This window comes from Patagioenas fasciata, chromosome 13, assembly GCF_037038585.1.
Source record: "Patagioenas fasciata isolate bPatFas1 chromosome 13, bPatFas1.hap1, whole genome shotgun sequence".
NCBI classification, from domain to species: Eukaryota; Metazoa; Chordata; class Aves; order Columbiformes; family Columbidae; genus Patagioenas; species Patagioenas fasciata.
The window spans coordinates 18,483,857-18,499,267 of record NC_092532.1 but is presented as its reverse complement, the minus strand read 5'-3'; the positions used below and the strand labels follow the sequence as shown (position 1 = coordinate 18,499,267).

At 38.2% G+C, this 15,411-nt stretch overlaps 1 protein-coding gene and 1 long non-coding RNA gene across 5 annotated transcripts in view; one reads left to right on the top strand and one right to left on the bottom strand.

Annotated features, from left to right (window-relative positions):
- Positions 1-14,288, bottom strand: part of DPY19L3 (dpy-19 like C-mannosyltransferase 3) — a 31,931-nt gene extending 17,643 nt beyond the window's left edge. The window contains exons 1-11 of one of the 3 annotated variants that reach the window (XM_065848034.2): positions 14,154-14,240; positions 12,901-13,003; positions 12,468-12,609; positions 10,849-10,982; positions 7,274-7,364; positions 6,306-6,427; positions 5,960-6,105; positions 4,308-4,431; positions 3,408-3,542; positions 1,614-1,745; positions 434-535 (exon numbers count right to left, since the gene is read on the bottom strand). In XM_065848034.2, the coding sequence (XP_065704106.1) occupies positions 434-535; positions 1,614-1,745; positions 3,408-3,542; positions 4,308-4,431; positions 5,960-6,105; positions 6,306-6,427; positions 7,274-7,364; positions 10,849-10,982; positions 12,468-12,591 (1,110 nt within the window). In that variant the 5' untranslated portion in view covers positions 12,592-12,609; positions 12,901-13,003; positions 14,154-14,240. Of the gene's footprint in view, positions 1-433; positions 536-1,613; positions 1,746-3,407; positions 3,543-4,307; positions 4,432-5,959; positions 6,106-6,305; positions 6,428-7,256; positions 7,365-10,848; positions 10,983-12,467; positions 12,610-12,900; positions 13,004-14,153 lie in introns of all 3 variants that reach the window. The other 2 variants (XM_065848033.2, XM_071814320.1) reach the window with 2 other exon arrangements.
- The window catches only part of LOC139829036 (uncharacterized), a 249,759-nt gene continuing 248,053 nt past the window's right edge, over positions 13,706-15,411 (top strand). For both annotated transcript variants that reach the window (XR_011741243.1, XR_011741242.1), the window contains exon 1: positions 13,706-13,815. This is a non-coding gene — a long non-coding RNA (uncharacterized lncRNA). The remainder of the gene's footprint in view (positions 13,816-15,411) is intronic.

The following is a 15,411-nucleotide window of genomic DNA, read 5'->3' as shown; positions in this document are numbered from 1 at the left end:
TTAGTTTCTTGTTTACAGATAAAGACTATCCAGAACAAGTTGCTTTTAGCTGTATTTTTCATTTCAATGACTTATCATATCTTACTGTGATACTTTTAATTTCCATGTGTACTAAAGTTTAATCTGTTTATATAGATCAGTTGAAGAGACTAAAAAGCAGAAAAGGTGTTACTGTTACTAACGTCTGCAGATATCTCTGTGCACAAGAAGAAATAAAAGTATGGTATGGTCTACAACGTTTTTATAAGTATTCATTTCTACTTGCATTCATTGAAAAGTAAATTCAAAGAAAAGTTTTGCAAATGCTCAGCAGTATAGGAATGCAGTAGTCTCTGAAATGAAGCCAAATATTCCAATTTTTATTTAATGACATTACTGGAGATGATTAACAAATACCTTTTGTAAGTTTCTATACTAAAAATTATATGCTTACCTTGATGAACTTATTTATTAGGAAAGTCAACCACATGACTAACAGTACATGGAGGATAAGTTTTCCAAGCCTATTAAGCAAGGTGCCCTTTTTTAGGTTTTTCTAGAAAGAAGAAAATATTAGTATTTCAGTACTTTTTTGTACATATTTGGAACAAAATATTAATATTTCAGTATGCTTGTATGTATTTAGAACAAAAGCAACACAGACTATTTCTGATCACTTATCTGCTAGGCCTGATCAGGATCAAATTTGTATTAGGTTCATGTAAGCAAAAATGCATACATAACCAAGTATCCGGAATGAAGATGTATTTCTTCCATAAAACTGAAGGGACAATGTCATAAGAACTCCCCAGCACGTTGATCTGTCGGAGTTCTGTAACCATTACATCTCTACGATTGCTGGCACCCTGTGCACCTGTGGCTGTGTTCCAGGATTCCCTTAATTTCAATCGCCTTGTGTGCCTTTTGAAGCACCTGTTCTTTAGACCTTTCACCTAAATGTGGCAAAGGTGTCTTCTGGCTCTGTCAGTTGATAGGATTCTGAGCAGCTTTCCAGCTCAAAGCTTCGGATCCAAGCGTGGTTCTTTGGCTGCTCACAGGCAACTTGGAAGAGGTGCAAACATTGTCTGACCATAAAAAACACAGTCCTGATTTTTAAAGGTTAGGAGTGAGAGATATCAGGAATGACCCTGTAAGTTCATATATTCTAATTAGAGGCTGTCATCAACGCCAGCAGCAGAAAAAAGAGAATTGTAAAAGCAGGAAAAAAACTCCTAATCTTTGAAAGAAACAAAAGATTTCAGTAAACTGAATGTGATATGTGCCTAGTTCTCACAGAATATTTTGTTGGAGGCAGATCCATAACTACAAGACAAGTGTTGCTGAAACAGGTGTAAAGTCCAGTTATGCAATTTTTTGCAGGATCTAAAACTGCAGTTTGCACAATCATAAATGTTAATAGCAATCACAGAATTATGGTGTCTGATGTGCTTGGCTATGCTGCAGAGAGTATAATTGAATTCATTATTTGATCATGCAACGTTTTTGTCGCTTTACGCTATGGTAATTCCTTTAATTACTATTAGTAATTTAAAACTACAATGCATAGAAATTACTTATTTATCTCTATATATCACACTCTTCATCTAGTATTACAGAAATATTTCAGTACCTACCTGGATTGTTCTTGCTATCAAGACAGAAGCATTAAAACTTAAAAGTAAGGATCCAAGTATCATAGAATTAAAAAACTGCAGGACGCAGACCAGAAGTAATCCAGAAATCTGAATGAGATACAGCCACATAACCTGTAATAATAATGAGATTTTTATGCCTACAAAACTTTACAGTCATAGCTGCTTTTCTTTGAATGTGTTTTATAGTTTATCTAAACATCAATTATTCTTACTAAAAATGTTTCATCTTACACTAAAACATCGTACTTACAGCCATTACTATATCCTCCCTATATTTATGTCCTGAACTAGTTAGATTAATATTTTATGCCTGTTTTATACCCAGGAGAGCCTGACGCTATAATAAAGCAGATACGTTAACTGCAGAGTGAGGAAAGTATTAATTACTTAATATTTGGAAGGTGTTTTTTTGTTTTCATTGGGCAAAGAATTGTTTCTGTAGCTTCTCTTATGTCTTTCTGACTAAAGAGTTACGGCTCAGTGCACTTCAGTAATCAAACACTGGCTGATTTCTCTAACTTTTTAATAGTAGTTTAGTACAGCCCTTTTTGAGCTACGCTAAACTACTACAAATGATAAACTGAATGCAAACAGTAAAAACCAGCTGATTTTCTGACAAAGTGGTGCCAAAGAACCCGAGTTCCATCTCGTATTACAGAGTGGTGTAAATCAGTATCAAATGGCCCAACAAACTCCAACAGTTTCAAGAAGAACTTCTTTGAAAATTAATATGGAACAAGAGTAGTACAGCATGTCCATTTCAGTATAATTCAGGACGATGCTGGTAATCTGCCAACTTTTAAGGTAGCTGATTAGTGACATTAATTGCTAATTTCATCTTACACTTGCAGATATAATAAAGAGTTTAGAAACTGTAAAATAAACCACATTTATTTTGATATGCAGCCACCATACTAATTTGCAGTTAAATTGATACAATCACTAATATTCAAGTCTCCTTCACATTTAAAATGAAATTAATATGAATTGTCCTTCATCCTACTGTAACCCTCCTTAACGTTAGGACCTTTTCCACTAGCGTACACTTTTACAAGGGCTAAAATAATCTCAGTAGAACTTCACAGTGAGATTAAATTCAAAGACAATCATTTCATCCTCTGTAGTATATTTCTATTTAAAAAAAATAACTGTAAATGATCTCTTATTTTCTTAGTAGCACTTGTTTTACTTTTTGGCTTATTCAGTTCAGAAACACATCAGTGACAACGTTGTTACTTCGGGGTGAATTTCAATGTACAAAAGAAAACTGTTTCTCTTGAGCAACTTAGTCCATCTTCCTTCTCTTCGTGGTACTGTGCCTACATCTCACTTTCAAACAAGGATGCACGATACTTGAGGCAAAATTCATCCATTGTTTTGACTTCAACTTAGGCAAAAATTTCTTGTGCAAATTCTTTTCTGTCCACTTCCACAGGACGTGCTTAAGCTGTGCTATTACATCAACTGCCATGATGGCTTTAAAAGCAAACCCTTAACAGTGTCAAAACATAGCTGTGCCTAAACAAAACTAGACACAAATTAAACAATAGAAGTGAATTACACAAAATGAAATAAAATCAAGAGGAAAAAAAAAATCAGAAATGGTGTTTCTCTGTTTATTAATTTTTATGCTTGCAGTGTATACACTGTGATTGCTTAAAAGCACACAGCAGCACAGTGTATAATCTGTATTACTTTGGGCATCTGCACCACTGGTTAGTAAAACACCTCCAAAATTGAAAAAAGTTTGTTTGTTTCCAAACGTGACCTTACCTTTGCTGTAGGAAGCATGTCAAAGCAGTCCAGTATGAATAACGCCAACGCTTGTATCAGCATCATAAACTGATTAAATTGCCAAGTCAGGCTAAAGAGAAATGTTGATATGAATACAGCCAAAAGTGTCATTCTCTAGAAGAAGAGAAAGATTTATTTAACTTTACAGTTTCCTTAATGAAAAGTAAATAAACTATAAATACCCCATCCTGTTCCTCCCCCCCATCCCCACCTTGATTTGGTTTTATTGTAAATCAGTTTTTAAGACATTAATATAAGTTTTCTATCTGCAACAACTGTTTGGAGGATAACAAAAATTTTTCAGAGTTACAGGTTCTTGTATTTATGTCTGTATTTTACAATTTTAATAGCACTTGCAACAAAAGGGTAAGATCTCAGATAGTTTCAGCCCATAGAGTAACATGCAATATGTGTTTTACTATGCTATAAATAGTGGCGACTTGAACAAATTGAGGAGTAATGACTTAAGAACTGTTTGTCAAAGACTGTATCACCAATTTGCTTTTATTCTTGCAGATAGGGACAACATCCTGTATTTGTAAAACAAAGAAAATCAAAAGAAAATCTTTAATCCTTGTGCTTTACAAGCTTTTCTGCTGCCCACTTTATATTAGTCGCTTATGTTTTCTTAAATACACACTACTGTTGTCATACACTCTTTAGAGCTTACCTTTATTTCTTTTCCATTGGTGAGCACATGTATTCCTTTGTATTTCAACTACCTCTGAATTAACAGAAGGCTCATCTGAATCGTTTTACACATTATAAGTGATTTGTGTGTGTATATATCCATTGCTATAAACACTTAAAAAGTATTTAGTTTTATAGGCACTTGTCTAATACTAATTTTACTGTGTCATATTTGTTAGAAATACTCACTTCTTGAACAGGCTGCAAATGAGTTCTGAGTAGGTATGTGATGGCTGCTATCTGAACAGCAAAGAATGGTAGTGCCCAGTTCTCTCTTAAAGGAATGGTGAATTCTACTCTTGTAGTATCTACTCTGTATAAAACAGACAGAGTTTCATACATTTAAAACATAAAGAACACCAACATGATGACAGAGAGGTTGCAACAAAAGGCAACTTTTTGGTGTTTTAACTACTTATTGATAAAAATCAAGGCTTTACACTCTAGATCCTTCAACATGCTTGGCTCTGAAAAAAACATGATTATGAAGGTTCTGCAAGTCATTCATTGTTTCTGTACCTTAAATGCTTGCACAGCTTGGATAATTTAAAAACAAACAAACACCCAAACAAAAGCACTCCCAAAATCCAGCATGTGGGGTTTTCAGGCCGCAGGTAATTTTACTTCATTTTTTGGTTTGTAAAAAGCACATATAAGAATAAATAGGTATCCATTTCCTCACTGTGATCCCTCTGCATTGGATTTGAATACCACTAAAATGGTTAGAAACTTCTGGTCATTTTTTTAATGCTCTACCATAAAAGGTATGTGATGGAAGCTAGTAAAAGTTCCCCAAAGGGCAGTCATTTACAAAACTTGAATTAGAAGTTAAAACTAAAATAATTTCCTTTTCTCTTGCATAAAGAAAATGTTTGCTAAAAAGCTAAGTAAACAACACATCTGAGACATGCTTAACTGGATGAAAAAACATCTGAAACTGAGCTATTCAGTAGCCTCAGATGTACTTCACCTGAACAGGAAGTCTTTATTCAAATCAATTTATGTACTTATTCTAGTTGCATAAAGGATAACAGGCTTCCATTGCTTGTGAATTAATAGAAAGATGGACAAAACAAATCTGTTCCACATATTGTGTAAATGAAAACATGACCTAATGAAATAGACATGTAAACTAATCCATATTGCATGTATTTTTTAATTACTTTCATCTTAGGAGAAAGAAAAGTTTTACCACTATATACCTACAATTATTCTGTAATGGAAATGCTTGCAGATAAACTTCTTTACAGCTGCCGATTAACATATAAAAGCATTTTGATAGAATCGAAACTGTCTTTTTCTAGATGAAGTTATAGATAACAGCCTGTGCCACCACTCTTAGCTTCATGCCACCAGCTTATTGCTGGCCTAACGGTAGTTCTGTAATTTTGCTCTCCAAATTCAGATTTCTTACGTGAGAAATCACTAGAACAGCTCAATTACCATATTTTTGGAGGTTGGGTGTGGGGCAGTGAGGAAAGACCTGAAGGGCATATATGCAGGTGTCTTTAACACCTCAGAGATCCTAGGCTGGAGAATACAGGATGTATCTTCTGGAGATCCAAATACATCTGAAAGATGCAGTTCACTTTTAGAGACTAATTTAAGCCAAAATTTTCTAGTTAAACTTTTTGAAACTTTAAAATTCTAGTCCAAAGCTCATTTCTGATTGTTTTAATTATTTTGTATTATTTAAACATTTTTTTTCCATTTTCTGGTTCATCTGGAGAGAGGCCTTATAGTTGGAGTTTTGTTCAATTAATCACACATTTGAAGATTTAATGCCTTACCTTTGACATGAGGTACAATTTTAGAACGATGGAATGTTTAATCTTACTTACCTGTTTGTAATATACCAGCAAGCTGCCAACAACCCTGAAAGCCATGTTCCACTAAGAAGCCAGCTTGTTATATACAGAGCAATGACATAAACTGCCTGAAGTCCAAACAAAGTGTAGATATAAAAATAAACGGGCTCTAGGTACTGCTGTAAAACACAAGAACACTGATGTTGACATAAAACACTCGTGGGGGGGATTATACTTAATATGAATCAGGTTTTGCTTTTACAAATTACAGAGGTATTAGGAGTATTTCTAATTAGAAAAAAACTAAAAAGAGGAGCTATGATTCACTGCGCAATCTTCATAATGCACTTACAATCTAAAGTCATAAATAAACGCCTACCTGAATTGGAAGAATCCTATACAGAATGCTGAGAAACACCTCCTGGTAAACATTCATTCTTTCAAGTATGTTAATTGTCCTCACAGATTCAGTTTTATTGTCATATACTAAACCATGTAAACCTTAACGATAAAGAGAAATTGAAATAGGAGATTGTCATTTCCCCCCTCCACCTTCATTTGAACAGTGAATAACTTTTTCAAAGGTTATTTTAGGATCTCTCATCAAAAACTGCAAACTTTGAGTCAAGGATTCAGATCACATTACCTCTGAATGAACATGACCTTCTGAGGTCTTCAGTTTCCCTGCTTTGAATGTGATGTAGAGTGCTAATTCAAGTACTGTACTTTTAGTAATGTATAAACCATTTATTTTTGCCCCTTGCATTCCTAGCATAGAATCTGTGGTACATACTGGATCTGAAGAACCACTCCTGTCACTACTTTGAACACAGGTGATGACAAAAGTGTAGTATAAGTAAAATTGCTAAGGAGCAATTTAAGCACCTAGAAAATATGAGACTGTAACAAGAAAACCCCATCATTGTCCGTGATTTACTTGGAAGCTGCTCATTGTGTCACTTGCTGTCCAGGCATACAGAAAAAAAAATGCTCCTTCCCACAAATAGCTCATAATTCAAATTAAACAAGAGAAGAATAAAAATGAAAGTAATACTGAATAAATCAGCACAGCTGAAACCTCAACAGGTATAAAAACTATGCCTCAAAGTGATTGCCTTCATCAGAATGTGCAAGTGTGGCACAGAAACCAAGGTATCATTGTGAAATTTATTATGTTCATAACTTGGTGGTTCGCTGGTGTATGAACAGAATAAATCTGTGTCCAGTACAACTGTTACACTGTCTTTCACAGTTATAGTATTCCTTGTTCTCAACTAAATTTGAAAAAAATACTAAAAATAGTCAGCTGCCAACACGAAGTAAAACTTACTTTACAGTTTACAATACCTTGCTGGATGGAAGCAGCCTGAATCATCTGCTTGTAGTAGGAATAATAAAGTCCACATTCTGTTCTGAATGAAATTTCTCTTTCAACTTCCTGCAAGTGAAAGTTCAATAGTAAATTTGCTTTCCGCTTCTTTTCACCACCATGTGAAGCTGCTTTCAATTCCAATTCTTGCTGTACCGAGGAAATTAACCTATATGGTGGCTTGGGTCTTTGGGTTTGTGCATTCTATACAACTTAGTTCAAATAAAGGCAAAATATACAGAGAAATTCGGATGAGAGAGAAATGGCTGATGTGACAATGCCTCTGTTAACTGACAAAACATGAATTCCCTTCATGATTCAGATATGCTCTTTGGAAACATTTTAGATATTTTACTATTTTTTGTAATATTCCATGCTTCGATAGGTATAGTGGCCAACAGCTGGACTTTAAAACTGCAAATGCTTGCTCTATGCATTTAACCTTTTCTTCCAGATTTAGATACCCCACAGTATTCTGTGGCTTTGTCACCTTAAGGCTCAATGAATTCAGTGTGCAGTGCTTGGGGCTGCACCATAATGTCATTCTGAGATTTCAGCGGGCAGGGTACTCTGCTGCCTGGCAGCTGTTCATCACTCTCATACTTCACTTACAGGTTAAAGGAAAAGCAATCTTCTACTTGTTTATAGGTGTAGGTAAAGTTATTATTTTTAATTTTAAAATGTCCAAATGATTTAAACTAGGTACACCTCAGACCATGCCTCTTTCTTGGCTGTTCCTGCTCCGGCAGGGGGATTGGACTGGATGATATTTCGAGGTCCCTTCCAATCCCTGACATTCTGTGATTCCCTCCCATACTGCCCAGTACAGAATCTTATCTCAAAACGTGTGTTTTATTGAAGTCAATTGTTGACAAACTAAACCAATATTAGTTCTGGTCTGAGAAAAATCAACAGATAAAAATGCATCTGATTCAGTGTAAGTTCACAATTAAACTCTCCAGCTGCTCTATGACACAAAAATCATTATAACACCAGGAGAAGAATATGACATTGGCACTAAATACTAAAAGCCACAAACAAAATTAGAATGCTGGATTTTGAATGAGTGTTAGTTTCAAGTTCATCACTACTGAAAAGTTTTCTAATACCAAAAAGTGGCTGATTCTAAGTGCTCACTAAAAAAAAAAAAAAAAAGGAAAGTTAACATTTGGAATTTATTAAGGGGGAGACAGTAGTCACAGAGGGGGATCTAATTAGCAAAAATGCATTCAAACATGATTAATTTGTAATCCTGGCACCAGCTGTATTCAACCAAATGCTATACTTTATGAGACAAACACTAGTGAGTTTTACATCTGTTTCATGCTAAGATAACATCTGTTTTATTCACTCACAATACTTTTCCAGTTCTACAGCAATTTATACTTTTCCTAGTATTGCCTGTCAATAAAAACATGCAGACTTATGGGTAAGCATTATACGAGCACATGTTTATCTTTCTGTGTATTCAATTGTGAGTATTTAACAAAGAAGTTACCACTGTTCCAAGGGAAAAAAAGAACATGATCCTCCAGGATAAATAGAGAGTTGCATAGGATCTCAATTTTTGCGATTCTATCCCAATAATATTAAGCATTCAAAAAAATAAACGAAAGACTTTTCCTCTCAAGCGCCGTGCAAAATTCTAGAGCTTAGGTTTCCTCAAACTCCTTAACCAAGTCATTCAGGATCCTGAGCAAGCAGCCCAAGTCTGAGTTGAGTTTTTCCATCAATGAAGAGCATAAGAAAAGCACCAATTACTTTTCTTTTTTGACAAAGCTAAAACACAATCCAGACAATTGCAGAAAATTTGATTAGACTTCACTCATCCCCAAACCTTCCTTGTATTTACAAATAAACTGCAGGGGATACTACATGTTTGGTCTCAAGCTGTAACAAATAATTTGAGAAAAATCTTTAAAAGTACCTTTGAATTTTGCTTGGGACATGTTTAGAAAATAAATTGCAATAAAGTTAGAGCTATAGCCTTCTATTTGGGAAGATATCCTTAGAAACAATGCAAGTTGAGAGTGTGCACGTGCAAAACACGAACAGTATACACTCACTGAACACATAGCTCCAAGAAGCAGGAGTATGTATGAAGTCAGATCAGTTATGACTCTGTCTTACAACTGACTATTTTATCTCTAATAATATGTGAAATCTCATCAAAGCTTTTCCTGTTAACAGTTTTAAATTAGCACTATAGCCACATGCCTTATCTGGTGGAGTTAACATCCTACAAAAGAAGGTATAATGTAAGATCAGAGAATATCTGCATTTCTTTCTCCTTTAGCCTGCTGGAAGATGAACTGAATGCTTTTTAGAATCTTTCCATCAAATTGGCTGAAATTGCTCATGTTCCAATGTTACCAGTTATCATATCAACTCCTTAGGATGAAATGAGAGCTACAGAGACAACAGAGTCCAGACTAAAAATATCTAGAGGGATTTATTTAAATTTTAATATCTAATGGCATTCTAGTGTACTTAAAATGAAAACAGTAATTACCAAATAAAATGAGCATTTCATGCTTTGGTGGGCAAGTTAATTGCAACTACAGACCTGCTGCTCTTAGTGAAGTTTGTGCCCCTCTGTATCAGTACAACAGAATAAAAATGCTGTATCCATTATGTTCATACATTGCCACAAGTCCATGCCTGTTTATACTTCAAAATATACACATACCTGTGGAATTAACCAATACTTGCTTTTGGAAGGAAAAGGCAAACATAAGTTGTACCTTTAATGTCTATATACAATCTAAATATCCAAAGAAAGATGACAGTGGGTACAAAACAGTATTATGTGTATAATACAACAGTAATTGTTTCAGTAAGTGCTAACTATTTCTAATACAGGTATGGAAAAAAAAAAAGTGCATAATACAGGAAAGACATTGCTGTGCAAGTATTCCAAGTAAATATATGCACTCTTTGAATAATGTAATACACAGACTTAACAGAGTGAATTTAGGCATGTAGAAGGAAAATGACTCCCCTATCTCTTTCCTCTGGTTAAATTTAGATGTGTCCAGCTGCATTATTTTCCCACACAATTTCCCATGCATTTAGGGTAACATTATATAAAATTAGCATTGAATAGTAAGAGACTGTGCCTAAACTGTATTACAAGGTCACAGTAGAAAAACAATTGAAGAACCTTATTCCAGGGTTTTGTATATAATTTATTTTAACTGCTTTTTGTTTGGTTTTGGATTGCTTTGGACAAAAGATTATAGGGATATAGTAGATTGTTGAAATTCTATTCTAGATAGTGACCAATGGTTTGAAGAACCACAGCCACAACTCAGGTAGGAGCTGTGTAGCAATGCTTTCAGAGAAAAATTGGGGAAAGGTGTTTATAGAAACGATCAAGTATTTGAAAAGTGGGAAGGGAAGCATGGCTTTTTTAAAGTTAATTTTTTAAAAATGAAATATTCTATGTTTTTGAGCAAGTTACAAAACAAATACAGAAATAAATGAAATTTCCACTAACACTCATATTAATGCTCTATGAAAGCACTGATAAAACTATAGAAATGACTGTTACCTTAATATTGGAAAACCACAGGTCATTTTCATGGAGCGTGGCAACATAAACAGAAGTAAGAAGTCCCAGAGAAATGGCAACAATTCCACCAACAGTTATTGAGAGTATGTTCCACACCTTTCTACCTGTATGATCTTGGAAGAAAAATATTTCTCTCTGTAATTGTGAAACACATAATTCAACTCAAAGGAATTTTGGAAACAAATTTATACATTGTCTGTGCTAGTACAGTTTACATTCTGCAGGTAACAGAACACTGGGTTTTAAGAGGTCTTTATGGAGATGTGTTTTGTACTTTTTCATATAGCAAACTCAGAGTGCTTTATTTTCATGCAAAGTGAAATAAGGTGTGCCTTAACTGGTAAATGAACACCAGGACCCAACACAAATCTACATAAATACCCATATCTAATTTGTAAATCTAAGTTGGAATATTCTCCAGGGCATCTTTTGTAATTAAGGCAATAGAGGATGCATGTTAAATCACAAAGTAAGAAATTAAAATATTCTTCAAATGTCCTAACAGCTGCCCAGTTGGGGGGTGTTTGCTTGGTTTTTATAAAAAAACTACACTCAAGGTTCAGTCTCACTAAATACCCACAAACAGACTGAACAGCAGCCAAAGCGGCCTTTGATAATGGTGTCAAGCTTTGAATTGTAGATGACATCCTGCTGAAATCAGAATAAGATTAGAGGCAGAACGATGAGAAAGAAGGGTTGCGTTTCTAGGTAGCTCAATCGGTTTATTGTACACTTATGTTACTAGTACTTTTAGGTTGGTCATCTGTTTAATGTTGATATAAGGCTTAATATGGATAATAGTGATCTGGAATTATATCTCTGAAATGGTTATTTCATACTGTTTGTGACATCTATGTAATGGGTACCAAATACGCAATAGACTGGGGGGCTGGCTGAGAACTATGATCAGTTTCCCCTTTTGTATTTAGCCTAAGGTACTTGTGTGGAAGCAACAATGTACATAAAAGTAACAATGTAACTTTCCTTTCATCCACCCCCAACTGCATCTATAAAATATTTGGAATTGAAGTCAAATCATCCCTTAAAAAATGTTGATTACAAAAAACAAACCAAACAAACTTTGACAACTCTAAACTTATAATTCCAAACACAAATATTATCAGTATTTAATTACTTAAACAGATCCTCAAATTAGGATACTTAATGTCTCTGAAATTTACCTAGCTAGTCCGTCCTATAGTCAAAAAGGAAGGGTTACAGTTACATTCAGATTTCATGTGCAATTTGCTTATATTGAAATACAACTCAGAGGTCTTCAAATTCTTTTATGTGACCAATGATTTGAACTGAGATTAATTTAAGAACCTATGATGACTATATGGAATTTGATAGTGTGTCACTGATACTAAATCAAAACCAAATTGTTCTCATCAATTTAAATGAGGATTTAAAAATGGAGATGAGATGGACACGCAGTAATCTGGATGCCCTTTGTCTCATCCAATTAATTTTGGTGATAAATATTCAAGTATAAAATGTATTTGGTACATACTTAGTTCTAACCTGTGCTTAGGCTCGATACCAAAAGCTAAACACTACTAAAAAGCTGTAATGCTCCAATCCTTTCCGTTACCCACCAGACATAATTTTCCCACCAGACTTCACATTCTTCTCCTCTGAAGGCTGATCTTCAGCCGCTTCTGTGCCTTTTCCAACCCTTCTCTGTCTTACAGTTGTCATGATGTCAGTCACTTTATTCATTATACTTCAGTCTGACTCCTAGATGGACAAACACACAAGCAATGCACCTTCCTACCCAAACATTCAATTGATGCTGTATGAAATACCTGAAAACAGAACCATATTTTACCGCCACCAGAAAGCTTCACTTACAGAACTATACTGCAGTTGAAGTCCCTAAAGAAATACAATATTTTCAAAGTTTTTACAACTCAGATTGCAAATTAAAGTATAGAAAACATCATCTTAATTTTGTAAAGGTTTAAGCTCACAATTTTACAAACTCTTGACCAGGTTTTCAGAACAATTCATTATTTTGACTGCCCTCACCTTTGGCCCTTGACTCAAAATGCACACCAGGCTCCACTTCTTTGAAAAAGTGTAAGACCTTTAAAGAAAAAATTACTTCTTCTAGGGAATTTTAGTTGGGCACCTAAAATAGAAAGTCAGATTGTTTAAATCTTGGCATTCAGGAAATCCTGAATAAGGGGGCCAGAAGATACAAAAATGATGTCTGAGAACACGTGCTATAAAAAACTAGAGACAGCATAAAAATAATCCTTGATGTTTTATACTATTAAAGAAACATAACATTTGAGAACATCACAAAAAAGACAAAAAGAAGAGCAGCTAGTCCTTCCCTGGCCAATTTCCAGGCGCTGTCTGCTCTGTGAGCGGGGTCCACGCATAAAACTACTTCAGCCTGCCGTTCTATAGTTGTCCCATCTAGGGACATGGTTGAGTGCCGGAGTTTGGTTATGGTTGGACTCAATGATCCTGAGGGTCTTTTCCAACCGAAATCATTCTATGAAAAAACAACAATGCCCCATCCTGAATGCAAAAAATCTGCCACCATTCCCAAGGTGCAAGTGCTGATATTTGTGTTACCACTGGTGTAACTGGCAGCTAATGGTAATGCTCTAAGGAATATGCCTCAACCGCACAACTTGGTTGTTCTAAAGCTTTCGCAGTGATTAGCTTCATCTCCTTCCCCTGTGCCCGGGAAAAGACGTGGAGCATATATCCAAGTTGTTTTTAAACGGCTGGTTTGTAGAAAACCTGACAACTAATTAATGCGGCCAAGGTGATCACCATAACCACGCTCCTTTACACTGTCAGTCTCGGCCAGCTTTCCTCATTGCTCAAGGGAACCGTTTAGCCCAGCACACACAGCGAAGCCTCGACAGGCCGCCGGGAAGGGAACGTCCCGCCCCGTCCCCACGGCTGCCTGAGGTGCTGCCTGAGGTGAGGCGAGGCCTGGGGCCCGGGGCGAGGCCGGCGGGGCGGACGGGCGAGAGGGCGGCTGAGCTGCCGCGGGCCGGCGGAGAGAGCGAAGCGGCGCCGGGGACAGGGCAGGGGCGGGAAGGCGAGGCGGGAGGGCCGGGCCTAGGGCCGCGGCTCCCCCGGCGGCCGGGGCGGGTCCCGCGGGGCGCGGGGAGCCCCGCACAGCGCCGCCCTTCCCTTCCGCCGCCGGCGGCGCGGTCGCTGCGGCCTGCGCGTTCTGGCGCGGCCTGCTTGGGGGGATCTGCCCCCCCAGCCGTCTCCTCCCCTTCCCCTCCGCATCCCCCCGGCGGGGCCGATACCTGCCGGCGCTCCGAGGGCTGCGGGTCGCTGCAGCGAGGCGGCGGCTTCTCCTGCCGGCGCTGCCTGCGCGGAAACGCCCGGGCCCCGTCGCGAGAAGGGGAAGGGGCGGGGTGGGGGCGGACGCGGTGCCTTTTGTTCGCCCGTGCCGGGCGGAGCGGCGGGGCTGCGGCAGCCGGGGCGCGGGGCTCGGCGGCGGGCTGGGGCTGGCAGCCGCCGCCGACGGGGGAGGCCCGGGCGGGGAGGAGTTGTGGCTTTGGGGGGCGGGCGGAGGGGCCGCGGGTGGGTCGTGGGTCGGGTCCGCGCCCTGCGGCGGGGCCTGGCGGGTGCGTTCCGCTTCCACCGCCGCTTTCGGGCCCGGCGAACAGAAGTGCGGTGGGGTCAGGGCTGGCTGCGGAAGCAGAGATGGGCAAACCCGCCCCGCTCTCCAACTCGTCCTTCCTCACCCCGGGAGGGTTTAAAGTGGTTCCAGTTTCAGAAGGCGGCGGGCGCTGCCCGGGCTGGGAACGTCCAGTCAGCGGGGCCGGGGCTGGTGGCGGCTCCGAGCCCGGGAGCGGGGCGGCCCGGCCCGGCCCGGCCCGGCCCGGTCCGGTCCGACTGCCTCCCCCGGCGGGACCGCTGTGCTCTGGGGGAAGGTAACTTCTGATGAGGCTCTTTATTAAGCTGAAGTGTGCAAGGTGTTGTAGCCCAGTGAAAAGGATGATATCTGCATGGCACATCCCACTACAGAGACCTTTTTCTGAGGTTTTTGCATTAGAGAAAATGTGAAAAAGCTGCAGGACACAGCATTCTGTAGCACGGCATCTAAACCCATTTGTAGTTCCAGCTTTTTTTACTTCAATATATTTGGCCCAGGGCCATAACAGTAACAACAAAATGAAATAGTCTGTTTATGGAAACATTAAGCCATGGGAATACCAACAATGGGTACTCTGGTGGTACTTTCTCTTTCCTCTCCTTGGTCAGCAAGAGCAACTGAGTTAGACTTTGTGTTTTGGTGTGTTGTTTGTCTTTTTTTCTCCTGATAAAGATGGAAATAAAAGCTCCAACAAGGCCAAGAGATATGCTGTATGTTTAAAATTAGGTTGCAAAATATATTTTAGCTTATGTGATGGATAAGCAAGAGTCAATCACCTGAAAAAAGCTGCATAAGGCTTTCACTCCATTTAAATTCAGGAAAAAACTCCCACTAGCTTCATTATGAATTTTCAAAGTGCAGTTCTGTCCTTCAGCATTGTCCCATCAGAACTGCATGCAGGC